This window comes from Galeopterus variegatus, unplaced genomic scaffold (genome assembly GCF_000696425.1).
Source record: "Galeopterus variegatus unplaced genomic scaffold, G_variegatus-3.0.2 Scaffold14490, whole genome shotgun sequence".
Classification (NCBI taxonomy): domain Eukaryota; kingdom Metazoa; phylum Chordata; class Mammalia; order Dermoptera; family Cynocephalidae; genus Galeopterus; species Galeopterus variegatus.
In genome coordinates this window covers 2,694-15,801 of record NW_007740601.1, presented here as the reverse complement: position 1 = coordinate 15,801, position 13,108 = coordinate 2,694, and the positions used below count along the sequence as shown (strand labels likewise).

The 13,108-nt window shown below is 37.8% G+C and overlaps 1 protein-coding gene across 1 annotated transcript in view; it reads left to right on the top strand.

Moving 5' to 3' along the window:
• The window catches only part of LOC103581979 (sodium channel protein type 11 subunit alpha-like), a gene marked incomplete at both ends in the record, with an annotated part of 23,547 nt that extends 10,928 nt beyond the window's left edge, over positions 1-12,619 (top strand). The window contains 4 exons of the mRNA XM_008563673.1: positions 8,470-8,571; positions 9,026-9,295; positions 9,973-10,030; positions 12,482-12,619. Coding sequence (XP_008561895.1) covers positions 8,470-8,571; positions 9,026-9,295; positions 9,973-10,030; positions 12,482-12,619 — 568 coding nt within the window. The remainder of the gene's footprint in view (positions 1-8,469; positions 8,572-9,025; positions 9,296-9,972; positions 10,031-12,481) is intronic.
• Between the last annotated feature and the right edge of the window lie 489 nt (positions 12,620-13,108).

Sequence of the window (13,108 nt, the reverse complement as noted above, 5' to 3'; positions counted from 1 at the left end):
GACACCGAGGGTTGCGATCCCGTTGTCGGTCCCTGGTACGGGCGCGACACCGAGGGTTGCGATCCTGTTACTGGTCAGTAAAAAAGACAAAAAAGAAAAAAAAAGGAGCAAATTGTAAGAATATATATCAACATTGTGGATTTCAAAAACAGTGCAGAGTGAAAAATCCAAGTTAGATAGAAAAAAAAAATGATAAAAGTAGCAGAAGACTTCCCATTTGAAGAGTGCAGTGGAGCGGGAAACAATGTGGGTGTTTTTATGTGAGTGCCTCACTGATGCCTCCAGGTTTGGTGGAACAGACACAGGGGAAAGTTTCCAGGTGGAAAGGTGTATAATGTCCCTATAGGAACACTTTTTCCCAGTAATGATGACAATGATTTGGTAAAGCTGGAAGAACTGCTAAGCTTTGCCATTCTTTGCCCTCTGGCTAACAGCAAAGTAGAAAAAAAAAACTGCTTAAATAACTCCCCCAACATGCAATTCTATTACAAATAAAAGCTATTATAAATAAAAAACATTTTAGATCTTTGAGAGGAGGGTACAGCAAGGTGGCAGAATAGGACTCTACAGTGATCCTTCCCCCTCACCCACCTGCATAAATATCTATTTGAACAATATCCATGCACAAAAATACCTTTGTAAAAGTTAAGGAATCCAGATTAGGGATTACAGTACCTGGTTATAGAATAATATTAAGGAAAAATGCATTGAAGAGGGTAGGAAGTACAGTTTTATATTACCAGTGTCACCACTTGCCAAACCTCAGGCTATACAATATGAAGAAAGATACCATCTGCTTGGGGGAAAGAGAGGGAAGTAAACATAGGACTTTGACTTAGACCTCAACACTGAGCCCACTACAGTAAAACCCAGCAACAAGCAGAATCACATGGCCCTTTACTCCTGGTCAGTATCTGCAGACTGAGGCTCTAGACCCACCCCAGCACCAGACAGGAAACTGTAGCCCCTGAAAGATGAACTTTAGTTCTGTCCTGCACCACCACCAGGTAACTTACAGTGATCTTGGGCTCTGAATAACCCAGTGACAGTCAAGCCTAGTAACCATGGGCTTCAGGCACATCCCAGTGCTGCACTGACTTCAGCAGCCATGGGATTTAGGTGTACCCCAACACTGTACTAGCCTTGGCAATCACAGGATTCCAGCCTAGTGCTGCATCAGCCATGGTGGTCCCAGTCTTAGGGTGCCCCCTAGCACTGCAACAAATGCAGTGGTCACAGGCTTAGGGATTACACCTGAAACCTGCCCAGAATCTCTGGACAGGCTTACTGTTTAAAAACATTCCCAGACTGGAATAAATACCTACTTTCACGATACTCAGATATCAATGCACAACCACAAGGATCAAGAACAATCAGGGAAACATGCCATCACAAAATGGACAAAATATGGTGCCAGTGACTGGCACTAAAGAGATGAAGATGTATAAACTGCCTGACAAATAATTCAAAACAGCTGTTTTAAGGAAACTCAACAAACTTCAAGAAAGCATGGAAAAACAATTCAACAATATAAGGAAAACCATAAGTGACCAGAATGAGAAACTTAACAGAGAGATTAAAATTATTTTTTAAAAAATCAAATCCTGGATCTTAAAAATATAATGCACAAAATGAAAATTCAATAGGGAGCATCAACAGCAGAATTGATCAAGCAGAAGAATCTGTGAACTAAACATAGATTATGTGAAAATATACAGTGAGAGGAGAAAAAGAGAATGAAAATGAATGAAGAAAGCTTATAGGATTTATATGATAGCATCAAAAGAGCAAATGTACAAGTCATTGGTTCTCAAGAGGGAGTAGAGAAAGATAAAAGGTTAGAGAGCTTATTTAAAGAAATAATAGTAGAAAACTTTATAAATTTGGAGAAAGATATAAATATCTAGGAACAGGAAGGTCAGAGGTTTCCAATCAGATATATTTTAAATAAGACTACCCCAAGACATATTATAATAGAACTTTAAAAGATCAAAGACAAAGAGAGGATTCTGAGAGCACTAAGAGAAAAGAAGCCAATAACATATAAGGGTGTTCTAATACACCTAGCATAAGACTTCTCAGTAGAAACCTTACAGGACAGGAGAGAGTGGAATGATATGCTCAAAGTGCTAAAGGAAAAAAAAAAACCTACCAACCAAGAATACTATGTGCAGCAAAGCTGTCCTTCAAAAATAAGGTGGAGCTTTTCAGCAACTGCAAAGCTGGGAGATCCTGGCCTGGCCAAGACATAAGATCTCATTGTCCTCCTCAGCACTTCTTGGACCATCCTTCTCCACCACAAACCTCTCAATAAAATGGTTTGACCTCCCCTAAAAAAATAAATAAATGAAAGAAAGATAAAGACTTTCCCAGCTGATCAAAGGGATTTCACCACCAGACCTGTCTTACATGAAATGCTAAAGGGAGTTTTTCAAGCTGAAAGAAAAGGATTCTAATGAGTAACACAAAAACATCTGAAAGTGTAAAACTCATTGGTAAAAGTAAGTACACAGTCAAATTCAGAATACTCTAATAATGTAATGGTGGTATGCAAATCACATATTTTTAATATAAAGATTAAAAAACAAGGGGCCGGCCCAGTGGCGCACTCGGTAGAGTGCGGCGCTTGGGAGCGCGGCGGCGCTCCTGCCGAGGGTTCGGATCCCATATAGAGACCGGTCTGCTCACTGGTTGAGCACGGTGCGGGCGTGACACCGAGGGTTGCGATCCCGTTGCCGGTCGCGGTACGGGCGCGACACCGAGGGTTGCGATCCCGTTACCGGTCATGAAAAAAGACAAAAAGGAAAAAAAAATTTTTAAATAATAATAACTGTAATAATTTGTTAAGGAATATGCAATGTAAAAAGATGCAAATTGTGGGCTGGCCCGGTGGTGCACTGGAGAATGCGCTGCTTGGGAGCACGGCGGCGCTCCCGCCGAGGGTTCGGATCCCATGTGGTGACCGGTTCCCGCTCACTGGCTGAGCGTGGCGTGGGTGCAACACTGAGGGTTGCGATCCTGTTGTCTGTCCCCCGTACGGGTGCGACACCGAGGGTTGCAATCCTGTTACCGGCCAGTAAAAAAAGACAAAAAGGAAAAAAAAATTTTTAAATAATAATAACTGTAATAATTTGTTAAGGAATATGCAATGTAAAAAGATGCAAATTGTGGGCTGGCCCGGTGGTGCACTGGAGAATGCGCTGCTTGGGAGCACGGCGGCGCTCCCGCCGAGGGTTCGGATCCCATGTGGTGACCGGTTCCCGCTCACTGGCTGAGCGTGGCGTGGGTGCAACACTGAGGGTTGCGATCCCGTTGTCTGTCCCCCGTACGGGTGCGACACCGAGGGTTGCAATCCTGTTACCGGCCAGTAAAAAAAGACAAAAAGGAAAAAAAAAAGATGCAAATTGTGACATAAAAAGTTTTAAATGTGGGTGGGGGAAGTGGATTTAAAGTGGAGAGACCCCTACCAGCCAGCCACCAAAAAATATAAAATAAAAATAAATAAAATAAAGTGTAGAGATTTCGTGATCAAAGTTAAGATGTTATCAGCTTAAAAAAACTTGAAATAACTATAAAATGTTTTTTTGTAAGTCTTATGGTAACCACAGAGCAAAAATCCTATAATATACTAAAAATATAAAAAGCAAGGAATAAAAAAAATACTACTGGAGAAAATCACTTAACCACAAACTAAGACAGTAAGAGAGGGAGAAAGGATCTACAAAACAACTAGAAAACAATTAAGAAAATGGCAGTAGTAAATGCTTACCTATCAATAATTACCTGGAATGCAAATGGATTAAATTATTCAATGAAAAGGCACAGAGTTGCTGAATGGACAAAAAAAATTTTAAAGACCCTTCTATATGCTGCCTACAAGAGACTCACTTTACCTATAAGGACACACTTAGACTAAGAGTGGAAAGATGACAAAAAGTATTCCATGCAAACAGAAATGAAAGGAGAGCCGAGTAGCTATATTTTTATCAGATAAAATAGACTTTCAGTCAAAAACTGTAAAAGAGACAAAAAGGTCATTATATAATGATAAAAGTGTCAGTTCAACAACATATAACAATCATAAATATATATGCACCCAGCATCAGAAAACCTAAATATATAAAACAAATATTAACAGATCTGAAGTGAGAGATAGATTGCAAAACAATAATAGTAGGGAACTTAAATATTTCATTGTTAGCAACAGACAGATTATCCAAACAGAAAATCAACAAAGGACATCAGGTTAAAACTCTAGACCAAATGGACCTAACAGACATCTACAGAACATTCTATCCAACAGCTGCAGAATACACATTCTTCGCAACTGTACATAAAACATTCTCTGTCATAGATCATGTGTTATGCCACAAAACAACTCTTCACAAATTTAAGAACATCAAAGTCATACCAAGTATCTTTTCAGACCAAAATGAGATGGTATAAAACTAGAAACCAATAACAGGATGAACTTTGGAAAATTCACAAATACATGGAAATTAAACATTCTCCTGTGGGTCAATAAATAAATTAAAAGAGGAATTTAAGAAACAGAAACACAACATATCAAAACCTATGGGATACAGCAAAGTAGTTCTGAGAGAAATGTTTATAGCTATAAATGGCTATATCAAAAAAGAAGAAAGATATTATATAAACAACCCAATGCTGCATCTCAAGGAACTAAAAAAAAACAAGAACAAACTAAGCCCAAAATTAGTAGAGGGAAAGAAATAATAAAAATCAGAGCAGAAATAAATGAAATGTAGACTAGAAAAACAATATAAAAGATCAATGAAACAAAATGTTGGTTTTTTGAAAAGATAAACAAAATTTACAAAACTTTAGCTAGAATAACAAAGAAAAAAAGAGAGAAGACTCAAAGGAAATCAGAGGTTAAAAAGGAGATACTACATTTGATAGCACAAAAATACTAAGTATCATAACAGACTATTATGAACAATTATATGCCAACAAATTGAATAACCTAGAAGAAATGCATAAAATCCTGGACACATACAAACTACCAAAATTGAATTATGAAGAAATAGAAAATCTGAACAGGCCAATAATGAGAAGAGATTAAATCAGTAATAAAAGTCTCCCATTAAAGAAAAGCCCAGTGCTGAATGGTTTCACTGCCAAATTCTACTAAACATTTAAAGAAGAGGTAATACTAATTCTTTTCAAACTCTTCCAAATAATTGAAGAGGAGGGAATACTTCCAAACTCATTCTACAAGGCCATCATTATTACCCTGTTACTAAAATCAGACAAGGACACAACAAAAAAGAAAACTACAGGTTAATATCACTAACGAACATAGATACAAAATTCAACATAGCGCACAGAATTCAACAACTCATTAAAAAGATCATTCACCATGATCAGGTGGGATTCATCCCAGGGATGCAAGGATGTTTCAACATATGAAAATAAGTTTGATACTTTATATTAACAGAATGAAGGACAAAAACCATATATTCATTCCAACAGAGGCAGAAAAAGCATTTGACAAAATTTAACACTCCTTCATCATAAAAACCTGCAAGAAATTAGATATAGAAAGATTGCACCTCAACATAAGAAAGGCCATATATGACAAACCCACAGATGACATTGTACTGAACAAGGAAAACTTGAAAGCTTTTACTCTAAGGTCTGAAAAAAGACAAGGATTTCCACTTTTGCCACTTCTATTCGATATTTTAATGAAGTCCTAGCCAGAACAATTAGGAGAAAGAAATAAAAGGCTTCCAACTTGGAAAGAAGGAAGTTAAATTATCCCTGTTTGCAGACTACATGATCTTATATGTAGAAAACCCTAAAGATTCCACCAAAAAACTCTTAGGACTAATAAACAAATTCAGTGAAGTTGCAGAATACAAAATCAACATACAAAAATCAGTAGTGTTTCTATACACTAACAGCAAACTATCTAAATAAGTAATCAAGACAGCAATTTCATTTACAGTAGCTACAAAAACCAAAATACTTAGGAATAAAATTAACCACGGAGGTAAAAGTTCTCTACAATGAAAACTATAAAACATTGATGAAAAATAAATTGAACAGGACAGAAATAAATGGGAAGATATCCCATGTTCATGGATTGGAAGAATTAATATTGTTAAAATGTCTATATTACTCAAAGCTATCAACAGACCTAATGCAATTCCTACTAAGGACATTCTTCACAGAAATAGAAAAAAATAATCCTAAAATTCATATGGAATCACAAAACATCCCAAATAGCTAATTCAATCCTGAGCAAAAAGAACACAGCTGGAAGCATGACACTACCTAACTTCAAAATATACTACAAAGTTATAGTAACAAAAACAGCATGGTAGCAGCATAAAAACAGACACATAGCCCATTGGAACAGAATAGAGAACCCAGAAATAAATCCACACATATACAGCCAATTGATTTTGGACAAAGGTGCCAAGAACGCATAATGGGAAAATGACAGTCTCTTCCATAAATGTTTGGAAAACTGGATATCCACATGTAAAAGAATGAAATTAGAGCCTTATCTCTCTCATATACAAAAATCAATTCAAAATGGACTAAAGACTTAAATGTAAGAACTAAAACTATAAAACTCCTAAGAGAAAACATAGGAGGAAAGCTCCATAACATTGGTCTAGGCAATTACTTTTTGGATATGACCTCAAAAATACAGGCAACAAAAGCAAAAATAAACAAATGAGATTCCATGAAACTAAAAAGCTTCAGCACAGCAAAGGAAACAATCAACAGAGTGAAGAGATAACCTACAGAATGTGAGAAAATATGTGCAAATTATACATTTGATAAGTGGTTAATATCCAAAATATGTAAGGAACTTAACTTACTAGCAAGGTAACAAATAACTCAATTTAAAAATAGGCAAAAGATATGAATAGACATTTCTCAAAAGAATACGTACAGATGTCAACAGGTATAATAAAAAATGCTCAACATCACTAATCATCAGGGAAATGTGAATTAAAATTACAGTGAGATATCATCTCACTTCTGTTAGAATGGCTATTATCAAAAAGATAAAAGATAGCAGGTGTTGATGAGAATATGGAGAAAAGGAATTCTTATACACTGTTAGAATGTAAATTAGTACAGCCATTATGGAAAACAGTATGGAAGTTCCTCTAAAAATTAAAAATAGAATTAACTACATATGATTCAGCAATCCCACTACAAGGCATATATCCAAAAAAAATGAAATCAGTATATCCAAGGGATATCTGCACTCCCATTTTTATTGCTGCACCACTCACAATAGCCAAGAAATGGAATCAACCTTTTTCCATCAACAGGTAAATGGATAAAGAAAATATGGTATGTATACACAAAGAAATACTATTTATAAATAAATAGCCATACTATTTATAAATAAATACTATTTATAAATAAATACTATTTATAAATAAATAGCCATAAAAAAGAAAGAAATCCTGTCATTTGCAACAACATGGATGAACCTGGAGGTCATTATGTTAAGTGAAATAAACCAAGCACAGAAAGACATAGACTGCATGTTCTTGCCCATATGTGCAATCTAAAAAAGTTGATCCCATAGAAACAGAGAGTAGAATGGTTGTTACCAGAGGTGGTTAGGGGGGTGGGGAGATTGGAGAGATGTTGGTCTAATGATACATAATTACAGTTAGATAGGAGGAATAAATTCAAGAGATCTATTGTACAGCATGGTGACAGCATTGTCACTCCTGTCCCATTAGGAAAAATTTTGAGAGACAAAATTACATTTAATTCCCCCAAAAGGAGCTATTTGAGTTAGGGTGAATATTAGCAAACAAATAATTTATCTTTTCTTTGTAACTTTTTATTTTGGTATTGTTTCAAACTTACAGAAAAGTTGCAAGAATAGTATAAAGAACGCCACACACTCTTTTCCCAGATTTACCAATTATTAACGTCACCCGTTTGCTTTGTCATTTTCATCACCACTTTTACCCTAAATATTTTAATGTGCATTTCCTAAGAACAAGGGCATTGTCTCACACAATCATAATACAATGACCAAAGTTAGGGTATTTCACATAATTTAATGCTAAAATCCACATTCATTTTCAAATTTTGTCAATTGTGCAACAAGATTCTTTATGACTAATTCTCTCTAACTATTCACCACCTGCCCCCTGCCCCAATCCAAGATCCAGTTCAGGATCCTATACTATCTATCATCATCATGTCTCTTTGGTTTTCTTTAATTCACAACAGTTTCTCAGCTTTCCTTTGTCTTTCATTAAACAAATACAGTAAATGCATCATACCCACCTTCGTGGACTGTAGTTTTGCCAAACAAGGAGAAAAATGGACTGTTCATCTGCCTTCCCCCTTCCAGCAGGACCTGTAGGCTTCTCAGAAAGAGGGCTCTCAACCCTTCACTTGCTTCCACAGGCACCAGGTCAGGTACACTATGTGTGCTTCTCTTCCCACCAGGTCTCTGTGACCAGTCTCACTGACTTAAAAAACCTGAAGTCCTTCCGAACCCTACGAGCACTGAGGCCTCTTCGAGCACTGTCTCAGTTTGAAGGAATGAAGGTATATTCTCCAGGTGAATGGGTAAAAGTTCATAATAGGAAAAGGCAGAAATGCTGACTGCTCTTCTTGGGCCAGGCTTTTCTTAAATTGCCAAGCTTTTCCTGAGTTTCTTCCCATGCAGCCCCATACTTGGAATTTGAGAGGTGGGGAAAAATTCTAAGATAAAATCTCCACCCTAAAAGAGTTTCTGTGACAGCCAAGATGGGTTCTGGCTTCCCTTCAAAATCCTAGGGCAGATGTATCATCAGGGCACTTCTCAAGTTAGCCTCAGTGACAACAGAAAGGACTCATTACATATGGAGCCAAGAGCAGGGCTTCTCATGGGGTAGGTATGAAGAATAAATATGGAACTCCAAGAGATCCAGCCCTGCACATCAGGCCCATCCTGGGAAGATCTAGAGCTTGGTGAGAACTACTCATCTGTTATATTTTTCTTTTCTTTTGTTTTCTTAAGGTGGTGGTCAATGCTCTCATAGGTGCCATACCTGCCATTCTGAATGTTTTGCTTGTCTGCCTCATTTTCTGGCTCATATTTTGTATCCTGGGAGTAAATTTTTTCTCTGGAAAATTTGAAAGATGCATCAATGGAACAGATACAAACTCAGTTATAAATTATACCATCGTTGCAAACCGAAGCCAATGTGAAAGTGGGAATTTCTCCTGGGTCAAAATGAAGGTCAACTTTGACAATGTGGGGAAGGCTTACCTCGCTCTCTTGCAGGTGGTAAGTGCTTTTGTTATGTTTTTCACTCTGAGGAAAGAAAAGTAGAAAGAATCATAGATTGTTTTTCAGTTAATAAAAACGTGTGACTCTTGAGATAATAGAATGAAATCCTAGTTTCTCATGTGGATGGTGGAGATAATGCCCTCTGGTATTGTCCCCTACCGGGCATCTCCAACTCTGCTGATTACTGAGCCTCAACCTCCTAGTGATTCCCTTTAAAGGATCTATACATCTCATCTTGTCCTATATGATGCCTTGCTGGCTCTCCAGAGCTCCAGCCAGAGAGCAACAGAGCCTTGGGTATAGGTCATGCCATTATGAACAGTTCCCTGTTTAAACCACAGTTGCCAGGTTTTGGAAAGGCAGTGCAAACAAATGTGGCATCAGGAAAAAGCCTTAACCAGGTTCTCTTCAGAAGTTGGACCACAGCTTCTCTAGCAACTGTTAAGGTAGAAATTTCTTTTGTTTTTAAACTTTTTTATCGCGTTTAAATGAAGAAGAAAAAAATCCAAGACAAACATTCTTGAATTCCCTTCTACTGTTCTTTTATTTGAACGCTCTGTCCTGGTAGGATGGGACATCATCATATACACATCTGCCCACTGGGCTTTTGCATGGCGTGTGTCTGTTAATGGCAAATCTGCACTTGTGTTCATGACTCTCTGCTTTTGTTGCAGGCAACATTTAAGGGCTGGATGGATATTATGTATGCAGCTGTCGATTCTAGAGGGGTGAGTCTATGTTCTACCATGTTCTAAGTTCTAGGGTCAAATCAGGGATATCATGACTATATAGACAGTCCAGAACTTCCTGCATCGTAGTTTCAGCAATCAGGGTTCTTTGCCTTGTTTTCCTTGGGAGAAAATACTATTAAATTCCACTGCCTGATAAAAATGGTTCTTATGCATCTTCCATGAGTATCAGACACCCCAGTATTCTCTAAAGTCCAGTCCTCTTTCTCCACAGTAACCAAGAAAAACCACACATGTAGGAGATGGAACCAAAAGCAACAGAATCACAGGATGCCTTGATTTTCTTTTCACATTTTCTCCAAATGGGTAGATAGGCAGAAGCCAAATTTCAAAGGGTACTTGCCTTGAACTGTAGGAAAACCTTAAGACTGAACTAAGTCTGAGTAATAGAGACCCTCCCGTGGCTCCAGGATCCCTGGAGACTAGAAGGGTCTCTAGTGATTGCCAACTGTTGAATTCTAGCTTTTTTTAAAAAAAGTAATCATGGATTTCCAAGGTTGGACAAGTACTATAAGCAATCTAGTCTATTTTATATTTCCCAGTTGGGAAAATTGAGGGATAGGAAGGAAGGGAGTTGCCTAAAGCTATTGAGTAAGCAGATGGTTGAGTCAAGAATGAAACTGATACATAGTAAGTGTCCAATCCATGTGAGCTGGTGGCAGTAGAGGTGGGATGAGTAGTGTTGCAACACTGAAGATGAGAATTAGTCTTTACGGCCATTCTACTTTTTATCATACATTCATAGACTGGTATTATGGATGGTGCATAGCAGCAAATCTGAGTTTGCATAATTCTAGGTGTGGATAATAAAATCAAATTTCTGGAAAGTTAATAGCAGGTACTTAACTATTTACAACAATTATAATTTATACTGTTCTATTTATGTATACAATGTAATTATATAATTATATGTTTTATATATAATGTAATTTTATAATTACAATTTATAACAAAGGAAGTGTTTTAGAAATTAATGTATTCATTTCTTTTATCTTTTTGAGTATGTGACCTACATCCTAGTTTGTCTTAGGCATCCATCTGCCTTGAAGTAGAGATGAGGGGTGGGGAGGAAAGCTTTTGCAGAAGTATGGCAGAAGACAGATGTGGCTTACATACGCTTCCAGAGTGAGTGCCAGATGGGTGGAGGTGTATGGAGGGATGCCTCTCCTGATGCCACTCCTGGTGTGTGCTAGCTGTTGTATGCCAGCTTCTAGCATGATGGCCCTTGTCTGCATAGTCACAGAGCATCTTGCTGATCTCAAACGTTGAAGCTGAAACTGGTCAAACCATGGACCATTCTCTGTCTCAGCTCCTCTTGGCCTCAAACACTGACTCTCTGCCATATCCTCCACAAGGGCCCTGGCCCAGCAGTCTACTCCCATCCCTATCTACATGGCCCATCATGGCAGGCCCATAGCTACTGACTCCACGTCCAAGCTACATAGGAACTGAGAGACGTTTGAGATCTCATAATGCTACCCCTTAAGTCAGCCTGCCTGAGCAATATATCACAGGCCTTCCCAACAGCAGTTTTTTTCTCAGAAAATTACAGAAGTAAAGCAAGAACACCCTCTTTACCTTCCATGTTCACTTCAATTTACTGGACCCCAACCCCCATTTGCAGACCCAAAGAGAATCAGGACACACAATTCCTAGCTCTGATTTTCTCTGTCTTTCTGTTTCTTTTCCCCACAGTTCTCTAGAGGCAAATGAAGGGAGTGTTTGTCCTTTTGTTTTCTTGTCTGAACTTCCTTCATGTGAAACTCTCCCTCTCCAAAGAACATGGACAAAAGGGATCTGAGATACTTTTGATCATAACTTGAGCTAGGCAAGCTTGGTTGTAGTCAATGTGTTCCATTCTGGAGCTTGCTTATTCATTTTTTATTCATGTATTCATTCTATGTGTATTGATAATCTACATATCAGAAGGTATGCTATGCATTAGAAATTCAAGAGTGAAAGGACATAACCACAGATTAAATAGAACAGTGGGCTCTGTATGAAAGATGTAGTAGTTCAACAATGATTGGTCATTTAGTCACCTCTGCCCAAGGTGAATATGTCCCTACTCAGGTGGCCTCACCTCCAGTCTGGCTCCCTCCAATTACATATCTATGTAGACATCCTAGAGACATTTTCAGAAGACAAATGTGATCATGCCACTTCTCACTCTTAGAATCCCTGAATGATTATTCCTTAGGAGAAAAAGCCCAGCCCCCCACCACCTGAACCCCTACCACATGGTAACACTGAAGCTGGGCTAGGGGAAACTGAAAGAGGGGCTTCTTGAGGGGCCATGGTGGTTAAAAGGAGGTTATGTAGTTGATGTTGCTGCTGAGAAACACTTTGGTCTTCTAGATAAGGAAGTTAGGATGATTTATGTTTTCTCTGGTAATTGTTTTTTTCTCTCATTTAAAAAATCCTTAACAGAAAGAAAATCAGCCGGGGTTTGAGGAGAGTCGAAGCATGTACCTTTACTTCATCATTTTTATCATCTTTGGCTCATTCTTCACTCTGAATCTCTTTATTGGTGTTATTATTGACAACTTCAACCAACAACAGAAAAAGATAAGTATGTGGGTTGCCCTGATTTGGTAATTTCACCTCTGTTCTCCAAAGGGCTTTAAAAGAATGTAATTTTGGTCTAGATTATTGTGTAAAGCCTTTATGATCTGCTTAAAAACAAAGAGGGAGCCTACCACCTATTTCTGGAGGAGATTCTCAAAAAGGAGGCTGAAAGGGGACTAAAAACATCTGGGTTTTGAGTCATTGTTTTTACTCTCTGTCTTACCATCCTAATCAATAGACATTGTTATTGTTGAGATTAAGCCTGGTAATAATTGAACCCTTAAAGAATAATAACTACCCAGATTAATACTTATAAAACTAGAGTAATATTTTTATAATCTTTCAATTGTACTCTTTATCCATGATAAAAAGAATGAACTCTCTTTTAGCAAACTTGCATCTCGGCTCCCAACACCCAAGCCTCAGCAAATCTATCAAGCCTACTTGGAAAGAAGATTATTGAGGACAAGGCATGGTTAGGGAGGTTTTTCTC